The 19,441-nt window shown below is 36.0% G+C and overlaps 1 protein-coding gene across 1 annotated transcript in view; it reads left to right on the top strand.

Annotated features, from left to right (window-relative positions):
* Positions 1–19,441, top strand: part of Frk (fyn related Src family tyrosine kinase) — a 98,477-nt gene that overhangs the window by 38,560 nt on the left and 40,476 nt on the right. Inside the window, exon 3 of the mRNA XM_015500387.2 lies at positions 10,859–10,980. Coding sequence (XP_015355873.1) covers positions 10,859–10,980 — 122 coding nt within the window. The remainder of the gene's footprint in view (positions 1–10,858; positions 10,981–19,441) is intronic.

Below are 19,441 nucleotides of genomic sequence, written 5' to 3'. Positions count from 1 at the left end.
GTACTGTGCCTCAGAATTCCCTGCTGTGCGGGGAACCTGTAGTACCCTGAGCTCTACTTCAGCCCTTCTTGTAGTATTTACCTTGTACACACACTTTACTTGGGACATTTCTCAGAAACTGGAGTATGAGAACTGAGTTCTCAAAAAAGTTAATCCTTAGGTAGCCCTGGCAGAGCTGGGGACTGGGGACAAGGTAGACAATTCTGAATGCCATTCCCCTAAATTCCAGGGAGTGAGGCTGTTGTTTACCTGCAACTGACTGTCTTTTTCTATAATTCTATGCAAAAGCAATCAGGAATCTAATTTTCAAATTTCAGAAGAATCTATGCTTCTGGCTGAGCCTTCCCTTTGTTTCCTGACAAATAGCTTGTTGACACCAAAAACAAAAGGTGTATTTTCTGGCACTGGTTCTGGCTTTCTTTTTGAAAGGAACAAGCTGCTTTGTGGACATGATCAGGTCTGCCATTTTCAAGTCAGTGAGTGGCATTTGTATAGTTATAAACAGCTGTAAGTTATTAATGTCGGTGTTACAATTGGTAATTATTAATGCTAGCCAAGTTTAGTGAGTACCTGTGTGCACAGAACCAAATTATTTAAAAAGAGAGAAGATGAAAGCCTGCTCTGACTTTTGGTGGATCCTGTGTCTCACATCTTGGTAGCCTGGGGGTGGGAGGGAGACCTGTTTTATTTTAACCTCAAAGAGCAGTGAAACTAGAACACATCTGTGCATCCATGATGGTAGCTGCAGACACACACACACACACACGCACACACACACACAGGCTTGTCTCTGTGAAACATGTGAATTAAAATTAGGCAATATAGAGATTCTGCTGTGCATTTTATGTTTACCAAAAGTGAAAAACAATTTCATTTCAACATGTTGCCTTTTATATGAATTTAAGAGCTATTGATGGGCTAGGGATATGGCTCAAGCAGTAGCGCGCTTGCCTGGCATGCGTGCAGCCCGGGTTCGATCCTCAGCACTACATACAAAAACAAAGATGTTGTGCCTGCCGAAAAACTAAAAAATAAATATTAAAAAATTCTCTCTCTCTGTCTCTCTCTCACTCTCTCTTTAAAAAAAAAAGAGCTATTGATTAAAAATCCTACCTTAAATATTTCATTATAATTAAAAATGTTATTTCTATTCTGTGTATGATTATTTTTCATTAAATGGATTCCTCCCTTTTCCTTAGCTAAAGAGTCACAGCTCCCAAGGAACTCTTTGGAGGGTCTATTTAGCTTCTGCTGTTTTGTATTTCCATACACATCTGTGATAGAAATGAGTAAAGTTGATGGGCATTGTTTATTTCTTAATTAGAAAGAAATGCTAATAGATCTCAGCTAAGCTGCTGTTGAGAAATGTGGTTATTGGCTTCAGTCCTACAATGGATTATGATCCTCATTCATTTGTGGCTGTGAAAGTGTTGATCCAATTTGTCTCCATAGCTCTATTTATTCTTTTGATTACTTTGACTTTAGGAACACAAAGGAAAACCCTCTGGAATTCCACCTGCCATACACAGCTGCCTACTAAGAGTAATTTTAAAAATGCACTCCTTCCTTCTTACTTTGCTTGTTTTCCTCTCTACTCCTTTGCTCTTATTACCTTCAAATACACGTATTTATTTTGTCCATCGTCTTTCTCTATTAGTAAATGAGCACCACAAAGGCAGGAGTTTTTGTTCCATTTATTGTACTATTTTATTCTACCAAACTATAATTGTGCCCAGTATATAGTAGGTACTTCAGAGTTAAATGAAAGATAATGAATGAATTTTGTGGCAGTAGGCCATGGTGATGGTTTCGTTACCAGTTCTTGTGTGAATTTGGAAATAAAAGTCAGCCTTATGGAAGGAGATGGTTAGTTGCCGTCATGGCCATCTTTGAAATTTTAATGAAATAACAGATTCTTTTCCAGAAAAATGCATGTACTTATTCAAACAAAATTTCCTATGAATTCTCATAAAAATTTCTTTTCAACTCAGGAATCTGATGGTTCCCCTTTTTTGTCTTTCCCGAAAGAAATATTTTTCCTTGATCTGCATTCCACACCCTCACTTAAATTTGTTCATCAATTTTTGAAGAACAAGCTATGTTTTCCTGTCATTTTGCTGATGAGCTCAGAACTTGAAACTATCTACTGTGTTAAACATTCATAAAAGCATCTGATCCTTATAATATATTTTCACATTTTGCTGAAGATCTGTTTCTTCCATGGAATTAGTAGTTTCCATATGAATTACCTGTACACATCAAAGATCTGTACAAATCTCTTGCTTCTTCCTGTCCACTGTTACCCATAAAACCAACCTGCTCACAGATATATCATGGTTCACCCATGTGTGCCCATGCGCTTGTCCTTCATCTCTTTTAAGTCCTATTCAAAGTGTATTTGCCTTAGGAAGTTTCATCCTTGTTATAGCTAACAGTTAATTTCTCCAATTGAACATCCTTACAATTACATGCTCTGTTTTGTTTTTGTACTTTTTTTTTTTAATACTGGGGATTGAACCCAAGGGTACTTAACCACTGAGTCACATCCCCAGCTCTTTTTTGTATTTTATTTAAAGACAGGGTCTTCTTGCTGAGTTGCTTAGGGCCTCACTGGGTTTCTGAGGCTGGCTTTGAACTTGCTTGCAATCCTCCTGCTTCAGCCTCCTGAGCCAAAGGGATTACAGGTGTGTACCACTGTGCCTGGCTATACTTTCTTTTTTTTTTTATACCTTTATTTATCCATTTTTATGTGGTGCCAAAGATTGAACCCAATGCCTCTCACACATGTTAGGCAAGCGCTCCTTCCACTGAGCCACAACCCCAGCCCTTCTTTTTGATTAATTGCTCAAAGTAGTTTTTTTTTTTTTAATCTTCAGAGTCTCAAAGGAAAGGTAATAGGCTCTTCTTTTGCCTCTTCAACCTTTCTTCATATAATTATCATGAAATCAATGTTAATGACATATTTCAACATATTAAGCATGTAGAAAACTGTTTAATTGTTAGTTGTACAGGTAATAATGTATATCAGGCAAAAGTAGGTTCAGCCACCTTTAGGATGTGTATGATATTTGAGATGGTAAAATTTCATAAGGCTAAGTGATGGCATAGTACATAGGATAGTTATCACTGCTGAAATTTAAGACGTAAACCTATGGCTTTGCTGATGTCTATTCTGATGGCATGTGTATGTGCAGTAACATTCATGAAATATTTTGAATATCATCTCTGGTATAGGCAAAAAAGAAGACCAATGTTCTCTTTTTTTCTTTGTTAGAAAAATTTGGATCCAAGAAATACTGAGTGGGCTACTAAGCCCATAGCTTAACATTATAACCCATCTTAAGTGAGTCCATACACCAACTGGCTAAACTCAACGTTAGTATTTTTCATTCCTTGAAGATAATGCCCAAGAAATGTTATTTTGTAGATCTTTTAGGAACACTCCATGCTTTAAATAAAGTAAGTTGATATAAGACAATTTATGACAGTGTGAATTAATTCACTTTATTATTAATTAAATTAAAATATTCCTTTCACTGGACATGGTGGCGTGTGCCTGTAATCCCAGCAGCTTGGGAAGCTGAGGCAGGAGGATTACAAGTTCACAGCCAGTCTCAGCAACTTAGTGAAATCCTGTCTTAAAAACAACAAACAAACAAAAACCAAATAAAACCTAAAAAACAGGCTGGGGATGTAGTTGAGTGGTTAAGCACACCTGGGTTCAATACCTGGTACATTTTTTTTTTCTCAGAATGAGGAAGAAAATGATTCATATGAGAGAAGATTATTGTTTTTGGAGGGGAAATAGAAAAATAGAAAACTGTTACTGCCACTTCAGAAATTTAATGCCCCATCTATCCATTAAGAAGAATATGAGTACCCTAAGCTTATTCATAGAATCATAGGAATGAACATATGTAATGTTTTGTGACATAAAGGAATTTTTCAAAGCATTATATAAGGTCAATTGCATTTATCTTCTTTTGATGTGACACAAAGTATTCAATGGTTAATAATTTTAAGTCATAATCTAGTTTCTGGGACAAACATTAGCACAGATATTATAGGAAAACAAAGTAGATGGGTTAAATTTACTTCAGACTTGATGATTGTCACACTCACACACACACACAAACACACTATAATTTTAAAAGAGAAATCATTATTGACTTCCATTTCTTTTTGCATAAATAGGGGCTGTTATGAAACAACAGCATGTTTTGAGATTGAATGCCTGTTTGAACTGTGTTGTATTCTTTGTGAACTTTTCCTGTGAGCAATTCGTGCTTTTGATAAGTAGACTCAGGGAAATGGGTTCAGGGTATAACCAGATTCTTTTGCAAATAGTCACTTCCCCCAGTGAGGGACACACAAATTGGTTCACCTTACTTCCTCTCTCCTACAGTAGTTCTTTCAAAATTCTATTTTTAGAGTGACTATCAAGGTGAGCAACAGCAACAAAACAAGCTTTATCCAATGATCCAAGAGAGCACTTCCTGGTTTCTGTGTGACTGCATGTCCTATCTCAGATACTGACCTAAAGTGACATTGTTACTTTATCACACATTCTTTACATGTGCATAGCCCTGACAGGCTTGTATTTTGAAGGACAGAGAGGTCAGATTAATTTTTGATCTTTACTTTCATGTACAAATGGTCTCTTTGGGAGAAGAGAAAGAAGTCAGATCAGAATCTGTGTTCTAATGCCAATTAACACCACAACTATGAAGGAACTGGCCCATAGAAGATAAGGCACTTTATGTTGTTGCAAAGTGTGTAGCAAACAGAAGTAAAAGATTACATGAAAACACCGCATTATCTGAAGTTCAATGGTCAGTATAAACCCAAAGACTATATAAAACACCCTCACTGGAGTACAATGTATTGATGGTTTCATCAACAAGTATTTAACTGCTCCAAAGGCCAAAGCTTCCTGCCAGAAATAAGTCAAGCCAGACTCAGTCCTTGGGCCACAAGTGAACATAAGGAATAATCTAAAATAAACAAACAAAATATGTGGTACTAGTTTGTGTTTGCTTCTTGTCAAACCAGAAGAGTAGTAGTCACTGAATACTGTAGGAATTCTGAACAGGCATCATGTGTAAGTAATTCTACTACAACTTATGGTCACAGTACCAATTTAGCTGGAGCAGATGAAGGAGAGACAAAGTTGAAGGCACAGGTGATGTACAGGTGGTAGAGAGCCTGCAATTCCAGCTTAATAGGTTTTATTCTAAAAGCAATCAAAATAACACAGTGCAACAACAAAATCAACATTATTTACATGTATATGTTGGTGAGATGTACCAGTTCATACTTTTAGAAGATAAACCCAGTGGTGGTGGAATGAGCAGAGAAGGGAGACTGCGATCATGCCTGTAAAACTTATGACAACATTGCCTGGCTCCTGGTACATGATCAATAAATATAAGCTCTTAATTTTAACTTATTTTAAAGAGAAGAGATTGTAGAATATTGTCATAATACATGTGGTGATGATGAACTGGATGGAGGTTATATTTGGGGCAAATGGAAATGAAGGGACTTCACAGAGGCCTTCCTGGCAATGTTGTTGAAACACAATAGCTGAAGGGAACCTGGAGCCAAGCCTTTCATTTAGATACGATAAATGACTGAATGTGGTTACGAGTGTGAACTGCAAACTATAGGCATTTTGCCAAGTTTAATACCATGGAAATATCCCAAGCCACACTGGTGAGAACAAGATTTGGTTTTAGCTGTCATTACACGCATGGCTATGATGACAACAATAAAGACACCCTTAGCCCTGAGTTACCACAGGGATCTCCTCCCAGGTTACTTTCCCCAGTCATCAGGCCAAGTTGACCCCAAACTTTCCTTTTTGCATTTTCTGGGAGAAATATATATTTAAATATATATTTATTTTTTTTCTGGGATAGGTTTTAGGACCTTGTTTTTATTTTTATTTTCAAGATTTGTCTATGGTAGTTGAAGACCAGCTGCCTTGTTTTATTTAGGGAGACATTAGAAAAAAATATACATTTGGTTGATATCTATATTATTTGAATGTTGATATTTAAGTGGTAATGCTACTTTTAAAAAAAATTAAAGCTCACTTTATTCATTTTGGTAAAATACAGATTAAGGTCCTCTTCCTCTTTTTGAATTAGTAAAATGGGCTACTGCCACCTGGTGGCAGATTATCAGGAACGATAGGCAGGGATGAACTAACTATGAACATAATTACAGATCATGTTTATATATTCACTCGTGTTCAATCATGAGCTCAAATTCATCAGGTCTAAAACAATTTATAATTTACCCTTTAAATTAGTTTTCTTAAAATGGGTTGAAAACAAATGTGTCCAGATATCAAGCTCTACACAGATGTGATTTTTTCTTAATCTCAAAACAAGGCTGTGAGGGTTGTTATTCCCACCTACAAATGAGAAAATTGAAGTTGGGAGGTTAATTAACATCTCCAGTGAGATGCTGTCACTCTTAACCATTAGTCTACACTGCTTTCTAAGGTGTTGACGGGCACACCATCTGTAGTCACTCAGAGTTGAACCCTGGCGGTACATGGACTCTCCCATCATTGCGCTGCTCAACCATGCTTACCTGTTCTCATGTTCCTTTGGGATTTTTCTTGTCTCCATCAATTCTAATTGCCAGACTTTCTGGTCCACACCTTTACAACACCTAGAGTTTGTTAAATAACTTAATTTTTTATATTTAAATAAATTATAATGTGATCTACAACTACGTCTCACTGTAGACATTCAAATTATAGAGAAGAGCACAAAGTAAGAACTGAAAGTCCTCTGTCATCACTTTTATCATATCTCAGAGAAGAAGCACATATAAGTTTGGATTGGTTTTAAAAATATAAATAGGACTATATTATTCCGATTGCTCTGCAATGTACTCTTTTCATTTAATGATGTCTTAAAGATCTTTCTCTGTCATGTTGTAGCCTTTTACCCACAGTGGATACTTGATAGATTGTTTGCAAAATAAAATGTAGACTTTAGTCACATATTACTTTTGCCACAAATAGGCATTAACTTTTTTTTTTGTGTGTGGTGGTACTGAGAATCAAACCCAGGGCATTTTAAAATTGAGCTATACATCCCTAGCCCTTTTTATTTTTATGTCGAGACAAGGTCTTACTAAGTTGACCAGGCTGCTGGCCTTCAACTTGTGACTCTCCCTCAGTCTCCTGAATCATTAGAATTATAGGCATGTGCCATCATCCTTGGGTTTTTGCTCAGTTTTCATCTAATGGAAGCATTTATTTCTCCTGGGATATAAGTTATCATAGGTATTGTATCCTTTTAGTTATTATTAATCAATAGCTTCTTCATGGCATTGTTATGGTACAGCAAATAGATTATTTTCATGAAATATCAATAGTGTGTATCTGTCTTATGTAAATATCTAATTTCTTTACTATTTCTATAGGTCAATAGTTCTCAAGATTTAATGTGCATCAGATCCACCTGGGAGGCTTGTTATAACCCAAATTGCTGAATCCCACTTCCAGAGTTTTTGGTTCAGTAGGTCTGGAATGAGGCCTGTGAATTTCCATTTCTAATAATTTCTGTGTGATGCTGATGCTTCTGGTCTAGAAACTCTACTTTACAGACCACTGCTCTGTTTGGCTCACCTGTGCAATTTATATCTCATATGATATCTAGATCCCTTCTCAGTACTCATTGTTTTACTCCCTATAAGAACTGCAGGTTAAAGAGGGCGTCAAAAATGGCTGTGATGTGCCACCAAACCTCCGGTATGCATGTCCTTTCACAACAGGGCCAGCAGGGACACTTAAAGGTAGAACTGAAGAGAATGACAGTCCTGCCAATGGCTCAGACCTCAAATTAAGGAATAGTTTTCACGAGTGCAGAGGGTGGAACTAGCTATTGTTTTCTCATTAGTCTCTGTGGCATCACATGCTCCAAAGATTGCAATCTATAGCAGGTGTGTCATCTTAGCGTATGAAGGATGGTATTATGATGCCGCTACATCCAGAAAACAATTTATTATTTATATTCTCTTCCTGGTAGGAGCTCAGCCAAGTAAAAAAGTGACCTCCTGCATCCAGTCAAATATTTATATCAATTTCATCATTACTGTAGATTCAGTACTGAATCCATAAAGCAATTATACCCATCTATTAAACAAAAATCCAAAATTGAGACAGGATTTTTAAAACTTACTATAGAGTTTCTTTATAGTAAAATTTCTTAATCTTTAATCATTTGGTTTACAAAAACTGCTTGCTTATATATATGTTGGGTAATGGAAACATCATTTATAAGGTTGATTATCTAAAATACTAATATAATGTGTATACATAAACATATAATGGAATATTTGTACTTGAGAATGAAATATAGGAGATAAAAATTATAATTTAAAGAATTTAATTTTCTAGATAAGTTGTAATTCTTGTAAAGGTTTACATATTTATGTTTTGACCAAGCATTTTAATGTTTATGAATAATCAATGCACTTTGAATGAGGAAAATGCATTGAGCTGATTAGGAGTATTTCATCCATGGTGCTTCTTCACTTGAAATACTGTGTGAAGAAATTTTGTCATTTCTGTAAATGGATTTTAAAGAATATTTTAACTATTAAATTTCACTAGGCATTCATGTATGCATAAAAACATGTATAGTTTTTTTAAATGTCTTTGCTTAAACTTTATACAAAGGATATTATATTGGTATGCAAATTTCTTCTACTTCCTTTTGTCTCTGAACAATTTATGCATTTCAACTTCTGAGTAAAAGTACACTTAATATCCATAACTAAGCTTATATATGTCGAAAACAACATTTATTATTTATTTATTTATTCATTTTTTTTGGTGGTACTGGGAAGTTAACCCAGGGCCTCATGCATGCTAGGCAAGCGCTCTACCACAAAAATTGTGTCCAACTTTTCAATATTTGAGTTCTTTAGTGAATATTTTTGTCATATTTCTCCTTTGGTACACTTACCATATAAGTCAGGAAGTGAAATTGAGTAATGCCATATTGCTCTATAAATTTGTTGAACCAAATTATATTGTCACTAGTGTTGTGTAAAGTTTTTTTTTTTGGACTGGTAATTGAACTCAGGGGCACTTTGCGACTGAACCACATCCATAGCCCTTTTTATTTATTTATCTTTAAATTTTGAGACAGGGTCTTGCTGAGTTGCTGAGAGCCTATGTTGCTGAGGCTGGCCTAACTTGTGATCTTCATGCCTTAGGCTCCTGTGTTTGGATTACAGGCATGCTCCACTTGCTGGCTGTATAAAGTTCTTATTTCATATTTTCTCCAATATCTGATAATGTGAGAATTTTAAATTTTGGTCAGCATGAAAAGTGTGAAATTGTTTTTCATTGTGGTTTTTATATGTAATATTTAATTAGCATAGATAAAGACTGTGCTTCTTCATTTTTATTAATTATTTGGGTTTCCCATTTCTGTGAACTATCCAATTATGTACTTTGCCATTTTTTTCTACTGTTTTGTCTTTTGTTTTAGATCTCAATATAATCTGAATATTAATCTTATTTTTGTTACATACTTTGAAAAATTTTCTCCAAGTTTGTGACTTGTATTTTAATCTTATTCCATAGTAATCTTGTTGGTGAGGGAGTTTTAAATTGTGATGCAATAAATATTATTAATCTATTCCTTTAAGGTTTGTATATCTTTTTCTTTTTGCTCTAGTCCAATGTCCTTAGAAAGTTTTAAAGTTTGTCTTTTATATTAGATCCTTATGTGAAATTATTGTATAAGCTGTTGGTAGCATCTATATTTCTCTATGGATTATTAATGATATCAGCATCATTTATTGAATAATTTGTCCTTTCATCACTGTTCTATATGTTGGGTCAGTTTGAGTTTTTATTATGTTATAGTATTCCCTTGACTTATTTCTGAAATAGTAGGAAACAGGCATTTGTATTTTCTATGAATTTGTGACCTGCTACTTTGGAACTTTTCCATGTTTTTCATTGTTTCTGTTGGACCAATAATAGTCTATGACTGTTAATTTGGTGCTGACACTGAATCAGTGTGGCATCCATTAGTTTAGTTCCCCCCAGTGTTTCCAGTTCTCTGTCTTCTGGTAAATGGTGGATTGCACTTTCCCCTCTTTTTGATTTAGGCATGGCATGTGACTGCTTGCCAATGGATTCATTCATGAGTCAAAGCTTGAAATAGAATCTCTGCATCTAACTCTTATATTTCTGAAAGGGTAAAGATAAGAGGGTAAAGACAAAGGGTGAGGTGGCACCAAGAAGGTACTTCTCAGCCAGAAGTAGCTTTTTCATATAATCTCTTCATTGACTAAAGTTTCCTTTGTATTAATAAATTCCTCTTACATATATTTTAGTGGGGTTGGGCCCCAATGGAGATGGGAAAAGAAAGGAATTAATGTTTGGGGGAAGTATACTTTTAATCCCTCACACTGCAATATTAATTGAAATATTTGCCTCCTAACATCTAGGTGGTATTAGGTAAGCAGTGGACATTTGGATAGTGATGATGAGTAATTTTATAGACTGGATCATGTTGGCTTACATGACAAGGACTATAGAGGGGCTTTGGCTTTGATAGAAAGAGGGAACAAGATCTCAGATTGTAGGGATGAGGAGGGGTGTGGAGCAGGCATCCCCCAAGTTTCTGCTTCATAATTTATTTTTATGGACGTCCTGAAAAATCATTCAAGTGCAAAAGTCACTATTTATATTTGTAACAATTTATTTAGTGTGTCAGATGTTTCTGATGTTAGGACACTTTCTTGCTAAGTTTCTTGCTTTTAAAACTGAATGTTGATGTTTAATTAAGGTTTTACATCTCTCTCTTTTTAGGTGGTTCTTTGGAGCAATTAAAAGAGCAGATGCAGAAAAGCAACTATTATATTCAGAAAATCAGACGGGTGCTTTTCTCATCAGAGAGAGTGAAAGCCAGAAAGGAGATTTCTCCCTTTCAGGTATGGACATTATTTTGTGGAGTTGGAATATAAATTTGAGAGTCTGCACTCATGAACCTGCTGTGTGGATATGGACATGTTAAACTTGCCTTCTTTTGTTTTCTTCATAATAACTCCAAAATTAAATCTACAGAACTACTCAGGAGTAATATAAAAATTAACACAAAAATTTTCCTATGGCTAGTAGTCTCTATAAACAGTTTCAAATATATGTACTCTAGATATGAAAGTGTAAGCACATGAATCTGGCTGTGTTTTTTCACTTCAGCATTATCTAGGATCCTTTTAGGGAAATGATAAGCAAGAAACAAAACTATACTGTCTTCAAATTTAATTTGGCCATGATATAATTGAATATATGCACATATGCACACATATAATATATGCATTATAATGTATATGTAATGTATAAATTTTAACATATTATAACACATACAAACACACACATATGTATGCATTTGCATTTTACCTGTCTTTGCCTGGTAAATAGGAAGTGAATTGAAATGCTGAATGCAAATGCATTTAATTAACTCATGATATGTATGATGTCATCAAATGTAGTTTTCCAGCTGAAGGTCAAGTACATGTTTCTCCACCCTAGAAAATACAGAAGCTTAGGAGACCTGAGAAAGAACTTTTGAGAGTTCAGGTGATACATGCAGGTCTTTGCTTTCAAATATCTTTAAAGGTTTATGTTGCAGTGTTGCAGAATGGCCTTTTCTTAAAGTCTCTACACTACTTCAGCTCTAAATATCAAAATTTCTCTCCTCTTGCCTTATCCTGATCTCCAGTGGAAAAAAGCCTGTCCTTTGTGTTATTGTCCTCTTATTCAATTTTCCTGACTACATGTAAACCTTGTAGAGGAAGAGACTTTGCTTCCTTTCATTCCTTCGGACCTGGAGTAAGTGCTTAGTACATGTGATGTCCCATACCTCACTGTGTCTGCCTGGCTCAGAGCTAGGAGTCAGGACAGCTTCATGGTATCACAGTGAAGCAGGTCCTGAGCCCCCATGTGTTGGGAACTTTGAACCTGTACTCTGGTCATGAAATGTGTTTTTGGCATCTGTTACCTTTCTGCTTACCTGGTGGTCCCAAATATTAGAGCAGGTGGGTTGGAGCTGGAGAAAATCAAGAATGGTATTATTGAGTCAGATTTTGCAGAGGGTCCTTTTGCCTATTCTGATACTAAATCTATATGATTTTTCAAAATCATGTGGATTTGACTCAACTCCTACCTTCATGGATGAGAGGTTAGATAACGCTGTTCTGATTATCATTCTTGAAATGTGTCCAAGTTTAACATGTCCCTAACCTTTTAAAAGTTGCTTATACCCAGGGCAGTAATCAAAATACTTCATTATGAGCTCAGAATAATACCCTACCTGGTTGGGACTTCACACTAATGTATACCTGTACAAATTCAGGTGACATGAATATTTTATATAACATTGTTCTGATTATAAAAAAAATTAAAAATTTATATAAACAGAAACAACTCAAATAAGAATTATCTAACATATCACTTTCTGAAAATAAATTTTGTGTTTGAAATATTTTTTCTGTCAACCTTTTTTTCTACACTCCATCTGCATCATATACACTCACACCTTCATACACAGGAAACAAAATTGAGACCATCTTGTAAATATGGAAAAGTCTATCTATGTATATGTATGTCTATGTGCATATATAAGCATATGTATATACACAATTTTGTGTGCATGTGTAATGTGGATCCAGGCTCCATTTTAAATTCTGTTTTGCAGTATCCTGTGACCATTTTTGCATGCCTTTTAATATTTTTTTAAAAGCTACATAACATTCCACTGTATAAGCATACGATCATTTTATTTGACCTATTTCAAGTTTTGCACATTTTGTTATTTTCAGTGATTTTGCTATTATAAAATATGATATAGTGAAGATTCTTGTAGATAAATACTTGAATATTTAAGTATTTTCATGAGCATACTATGTATGGATGAAGAAAACTGAATCTTTTTGAAGTCTCTATGCTTAATAAGAAGAGATACATGAGAATTCCTTGTTTAAATGCATTCATGTTAGTTTATTTGAGTTTGACAATATTTATATATTAAATTAGGCAGTAGTCATTTACGGCTAGGTGAAATGTTTCAGATCAGCATTAAAAATACAGAAGACTAATATCTCCATGAGAAAAATAACAGCAACAGCTGAATTACGTGATTTTATCTTTGAATAACATTTAGGCTATAGCAATGGCTCAGAACATTCTCTAAAAAGAATATTATGGAGCAAAACAGATTTACAGGCTTAGAACAAAATTACGAGGATATTGGCTGTTGTGTGCTGTGAATACTCTAGAGCTTGCTTATGGATTTAGGAAGCTTTGTAGGCCTTGCTCAGAGACCAGCATATCATTATAGATTCTTTTTCAATGAAGTCAAACAATTTAGAGTCTTTCAAACAAATTATCTTTTGCCGTGTATTCACTAGGAGATAAAGTAAATGCATCCTATTATGTTCTACTGAAAGGAAAATTTTCTTATTAGCCAGAGGGAAGGCTATGTGGGGGGGGGGAAATGGAAAGAAAAAGGTCTTCAGTATATCCACATTAAATAAACAAACAATCCAATTGCTGACTGTTGATTATCACTAAAAATCTTCAGATGTACCGCTCATGGATTTATTTCTTAGTGCAGTTGTCTCCTTAATCAGTCAGAATTGATGGTCTTCAATTTTGCTGACTGCTGTGCAGGTAAAGGCAGGCAAATAATATCCCTTTTCTATCTCCATCTTTCCCACATGAGTTTTCCTTGGAAGTATTGTCTTATTCCTTGGGCAGCACTGGCTTGCAGCTGTCAGGGAAGAGCTTCATGAGAGAGCATGATTTATTGATGCTGGGGTGGCTCTGAGAAGCAGCAGCCCAAGGTTGGGGTGGGTGCTAATTGGGTTGTTGTGGTCCTTGCGTGACTGTCGGCTCTTGTGAGGTCTGAGTAGATCGGAAAAGAGAGTTAGGCCATGACACCTCTCATAACTGCAAGACACTAATTAGCTGTGAATTACAGCAGTGCTTTTGGATATTACATATTATATGTGGTAGCCAGAGAATCTGTCTTCATTAGATGCATGACAGGTAGTTTTAGTGGCCCTACTGTTATTTGTCATTGGTAGTGAATTGTTTTTCTGATGAAAAATATAAATTTCTGACTGCATGTCACTGGTTTGGCTACTTCTTGACATCAGTCAATTACTTAAAAGGAAATTATTACACCATTATGTACAACTATAATGCACTAATAAAAATATGGAAAATAGAGAAAAAACAAAAAGGAAATTATTATTGTTATTACCATTAATATTAATTTAATATTTGGTGTCCTATAAAGCGTTGATACTATTGTTTAAAGTAAATTTTAAGGAACGTGCAAATTGAGGGCTAAAATTGAGCTGTCGAGAGTTTTTCAAAACTCATTGCACATTATAATTTTGCTTTAGATGATTTACATATAAAACTTACAGAGAAGGAAGGGGAAATAGCTCAGTTGGTAGAGTGCTTGCCTAATATACCCGCAGTCCTGGGTTCACTCATCATCACCACCAAAACAACAACAACAACAACAACAAACAAACAAACACCAACAACAAAAATCTTACAGAGTAGGAAAGAGACTTCCAGATTCATCCTTGGTGAAACACTTTAAAGAACAAATAATAGCAGCTTGCAGGTGGCTGAAAAAGTGACTTCATTGAAGACAGACAAAAGGGCTCATTGACAATGCCTCCTGGTGATGAGCTTGTTTATTTATACATTAGTTTATTTCTTCAACAAATATTCAGAGTGCCCATTATGTGCTAGGCTCTCTGCTAGGTGAAGGGAAGCAAAGCTCAGAAGGGAACAGTCTCTGGATTAAGTCTAGATATAATACAGTAGTCTTGAGAGAGAAGAGGGGCAGGGGCCAAGCCTCCCAAGAAGATTGGGGAGGGCTTCCTGGGGGAGGGAGCATTTGTGTTCTCTGTCAATTTGTGTTACAAGGTGGCAGTGTGATTATTTTTGTCAACGACAAGTACACAGACCTCTGAGTACATTTTGTGTTTTGTGCAGTGGTGGGAAAGGTGTAGGATAGTGGAAGGATGTGTGTATGTGAAGTGTGTGTGTCTGTGTGTCTCTGTGGATGGAGGGGCAGAAAATGAGTGGGGAAAGTTGGAGTTAGAAGGTTGAGGACTTTGTTCACCATACTGAGAAATTTGGGCTTTGTTCTACAAAGGAAAGTCTTAGGCAGGAAGTAATTGATCTGATCTGTTTTAGGTAGTTGCCTTTAATGTGAAGTATGGATGAGAAATTTATAAACAGAAGTCTGGGGAGATGTGAGAAGAGCAAAGACAGGGGCATCCCTTGCTGCTCTCTGAAGTCACAGGTGAAAGGCAGGGTCCATCAGGTGAGAGGCAGAGTCCATCATTTTTCTGCAGAAAAGCATTTTGGAACCCAAATTGGTGGGTTGCACATTAAGTCCCTGTTCCAGCACAGTGTCCCCCATCAAAGCAATATGGTCATTCTATGGCCTCCTCCTCCTCCTCCTCCTCCTCCTTCTTCTTCTCCTTCTCCTTCTCCTTCTCCTTCTCCTTCTCCTTCTCCTTCTCCTTCTCCTTCTTCATGGGGCAAGTGTGAGAGCGATCCTAGGACTAGGGATAAGAAGACTACTTTGGGTTTAGCAGTCTCATTGTAATGTCAGGCATTTGCAGGGTTATTTGGAAAGCCTAGAACTTATGGACTTCAGGTAATGTGGGAAACTGCAGCTTGTCTTTCTCAGGAGAAGCAACTGGGGGGCCAGTAGGAGCTGAGTTTAGGTGCAACCTTTTTTGCTGGGTGGGGGTGATGGTATTCACGCTCAGTGGACCCTTTGCATTGCAATCCAGAAAGAGCTCCTAGGATTTTCTTAAAGTCCTACTTGTCTGCACAGATGTCGGCCTGAGTAAGGATCAAGTTATGAGAAATGAAGAGAAGGGAATAGAGGTGAGAGATATCTAGAAGATAGAACCCATGGGAATTGGTGGTTGATCAGAAATAGAGTAAAGTAAAGGAGGGTGAAAATTGGCTGTCAGACTTCTGACTTGAGTTGGGGGGCCGTGGTAGCTTCAGCCAAATGAAGTCTGTAGGAGGATGTAATTTGTAGGGAGAGAGAAGGGAGAACCAGGGCAAAGAGCCTCAGAGTTGTTTGATGTACTTGTGAGTGGACATTGTAGTAGTAGTTCACATTCTTTTGTGAGCTGTTTCTTGTTTATTTATTTTTAAAACTTTAACTGAGGTTAATTGAGCCAAGACTAACCAGGCAGTCCTTAAACCAGGTTCAGAGTTGTTCCTACTGATTTTGAGGATAGCATTTCCTGAATTTGAATTTCATTACAGTGAACATATAGGTCCCATAGAATATGCCAGAGTTTTGTAATAAGTTTATGGTTACTGTGAAGTCTTTTCTAGAGGATGTAAGACATGCTTTCTTGTGACATAATTTTATCTTAAAGTAAATATTCTAGAATTATATTCTACAATTTTTAGGACCAAATGAATGTTTTACTCTCCAATGTAATTGATCACTGTTGCTCAAAGTATTGCACAAATGGTAGAATTGTCTTCATACAAAGAATGGCTCTTGAAGATGTTATAACCTGATCATTTCATCTCTGCACTTTCTTGCATTGTCTTACATAACATCTTCAACTTAATCATTAAATTAATCCCCTGATATGGAATACCTTGGTGGTAACTGTAGGCAAGTTGGGTGTGGCGTGAGGAGGTGGATTATTGTGGGGTGTGCCTTTGGGGTATATATTTTGTTTCTGGTGATGGCAGAGTGCTCTCTTTGCTTCCTGGTGTCATCCTCCATGATGTTCTGCCTCCTCTCAAGTCCTAAGGAATAGAGTTAGTCATCTATGGACTGATACCTCTGAAACCATGAGCCTCAAAATGAAATTTTCCTCCTGTAATTGCTCTTGTCAAGTCTTTTTTAATCACAATGGCAAAAAAGCTGACTAAAACCAAGTGGACTGTGTAATCCAGCCAAAGGATCATGATCAATCAAATGTTAGCCTCTACCTCCATGAGATTAATGTGTTGTTTTTTTTTCCCCTAAGTCTCATTCCTGCTTTGATACATCCCAGAAAAGTTCTAGAGTACTGGAGAGGGACAAATAAATTTATAGGCTGGTCATTATGCTCCTAAAAAAAAAAAAAAAGAAAGAATAGCTCTTGATGTAGTATGTAATATTCCTACGATGGGGAAATTACGTGTTTATTAAGGGGAACATTGGTACTGTGAAATGACCAGAATTATCTGAAGCAACTTTCTGAATAATATGGATGAATAACCTGAATGATACCATAGATGTATAAATGTTATTATTTCTGCATGACTTATAAGTTAATTCTGAAGGCAATCCAAAAATAATGAGAACAAGTCACTCATGGTGGTGCATGCCAATGACTCAGAAGACTGAGACAGTAGGATCCCAAGTTGGAGGCCAGCCTGAACAACTTGGTGAGACTCTGTCTCAAAATAAAATAAAAAGGGCTGGGGGTATGTTTCAGAGTGCCCCTGAGTTCAATCCCTCATTACACACACACACACACACACACACACACACACACACTTGCATACATGCACACACAAAGTTATGAGAGCAACAGCAGCTTCCTTAGGAAATGTTCTCATGTTAACCATTGACCTTGTGAGTATACTTCATTTTGAACTTACACATTGAAAGATTCACTTATTTATGAGCAACTCTTTCACTATGGGTAACAATGTGCCTTTCAAACTAGACTGTAAACTCCTTGAGCAGAATAAACATTTTCATTGCTTCTGTTGCATGCATGTTTCTATCTCTATAGTTTCTACTAATTCTGTGAAGATAGTAGACCCTCTAATGCTTACCTCTTCATACTATGGTCTACTAGGAAAAAAGCTAAGCAAGGCCACTCTCACTTTTTAAAAACCTCTGAAGTCTGGGCTGTGTAAGATCACAAATAATTCTCCTATCTGTTGTGTTTCAGACTTATGTTAGAAAGACAATTTCACACCTTGACAGGTTAGTTTTTTCCAGGTAATAAGACTTTTATAGAAGAGACAAATTGGAAAAGGATATCACTTGTTAGTGTTACCCTCTATCTCTCTGCCAGGCGCCGGAGTTCAGACTGAAAGTCACTTTACAGAGGCTACTCAGCTACCATAATTGCTCCCAGATCTTCCAGATCTGCTGACTCATTCTAAACTAAGTTTGGCCCAGTGGCAAAAGTTCAGGGTTTCCTTGTCAGTCTTCTGAACCATCCATTCATTCTTCATTGAAAATTGATGTGAACCTTGTGACCACTAGCGTTTCTCAGTATCCTGTTCTGGTTTAGCCATGAATGTAAATATAATTCTTTATCCTGAGTAGGGCCAAGTATTAAATGACTGGAAAAAAAATTGCCTCTTGGATTTATTATGTAATGAAACTTCTGTGGACTCTGGGAGGATTTTGATGTTGGTTAAAGATGTTTTGCTTTTTAAAAAGTGCACATGCTGCAGAAAGGGAATTTTATGTTGATAACTCTGGTATCTCATATAAAATGTATTAAATTTTAAACATGTTGGTGCCATCTTAGAAAATGCCTTTTAATTAAAGTCATAATTTAGTTGTGTTCAGCTTAATTGCAAATATCATTGACTATAATTGCAAGTGACTTTTTGTGAGTTATGGTATATGGAGGCTTTTCTTATCATTGCTACTAATAAGTTATATTTCAAATGTCTTAAATACTCTATAAAATTAAATAAACATTTTATTATGCAGTACACATATTTGTGTTTGTCTGTATATACTCACATGCACAGGCAAAATACCTTCCCCCCCCAGGGCACTGACTTATGGAGAAATCCACAAGGAATCCATAGTATTCTTTATAGGACTTATTCTTTATCATCCCCCCACCTTCCCCTTTTTGCTTGTCTCTGAACCCCTAATATTGATGCATTAAGGAAAGGACTTCTTGTTATGTGTACTTAGTTTTATTAAAACATTTTTGAGCTATTTGAGGGCAAGAGCAACAAAGAAGTGATGCATATTATTTCACTTTGAATGTAACTATAAAAGTCAATTTCAGATATTAAATAAGTAGAAATTTTATTGATAAGTCCTATAGAGGTCAGTGAAGTTGCTGTCTTTTTTTTTTTTGAATGTATAAATATATTTTATTTGTGACTTTTCTCCTCCTATCTGATTTATTTATTTATTTATTTTATTTTTTTTAAATTTTTTATTGTGGGTTGTTCAAAACATTACAAATTTCTTGACATATCATATTCCACACTTTGATTCAAGTGGGTTATGAACTCCCACCTTCACCCCATACACAGATTGCAGAATCACATCAGTTACACATCCATTGATTTACATATTGCCATACTAGTGTCTGTTGTGCTCCGCTGCCTTTCCCATCCTCC

This window comes from Marmota marmota, unplaced genomic scaffold (assembly GCF_001458135.2).
Source record: "Marmota marmota marmota unplaced genomic scaffold, marMar, whole genome shotgun sequence".
NCBI classification, from domain to species: Eukaryota; Metazoa; Chordata; class Mammalia; order Rodentia; family Sciuridae; genus Marmota; species Marmota marmota.
Note: the sequence above shows the minus strand (reverse complement) of the source record. Positions and strands in the feature narration are given on the sequence as shown.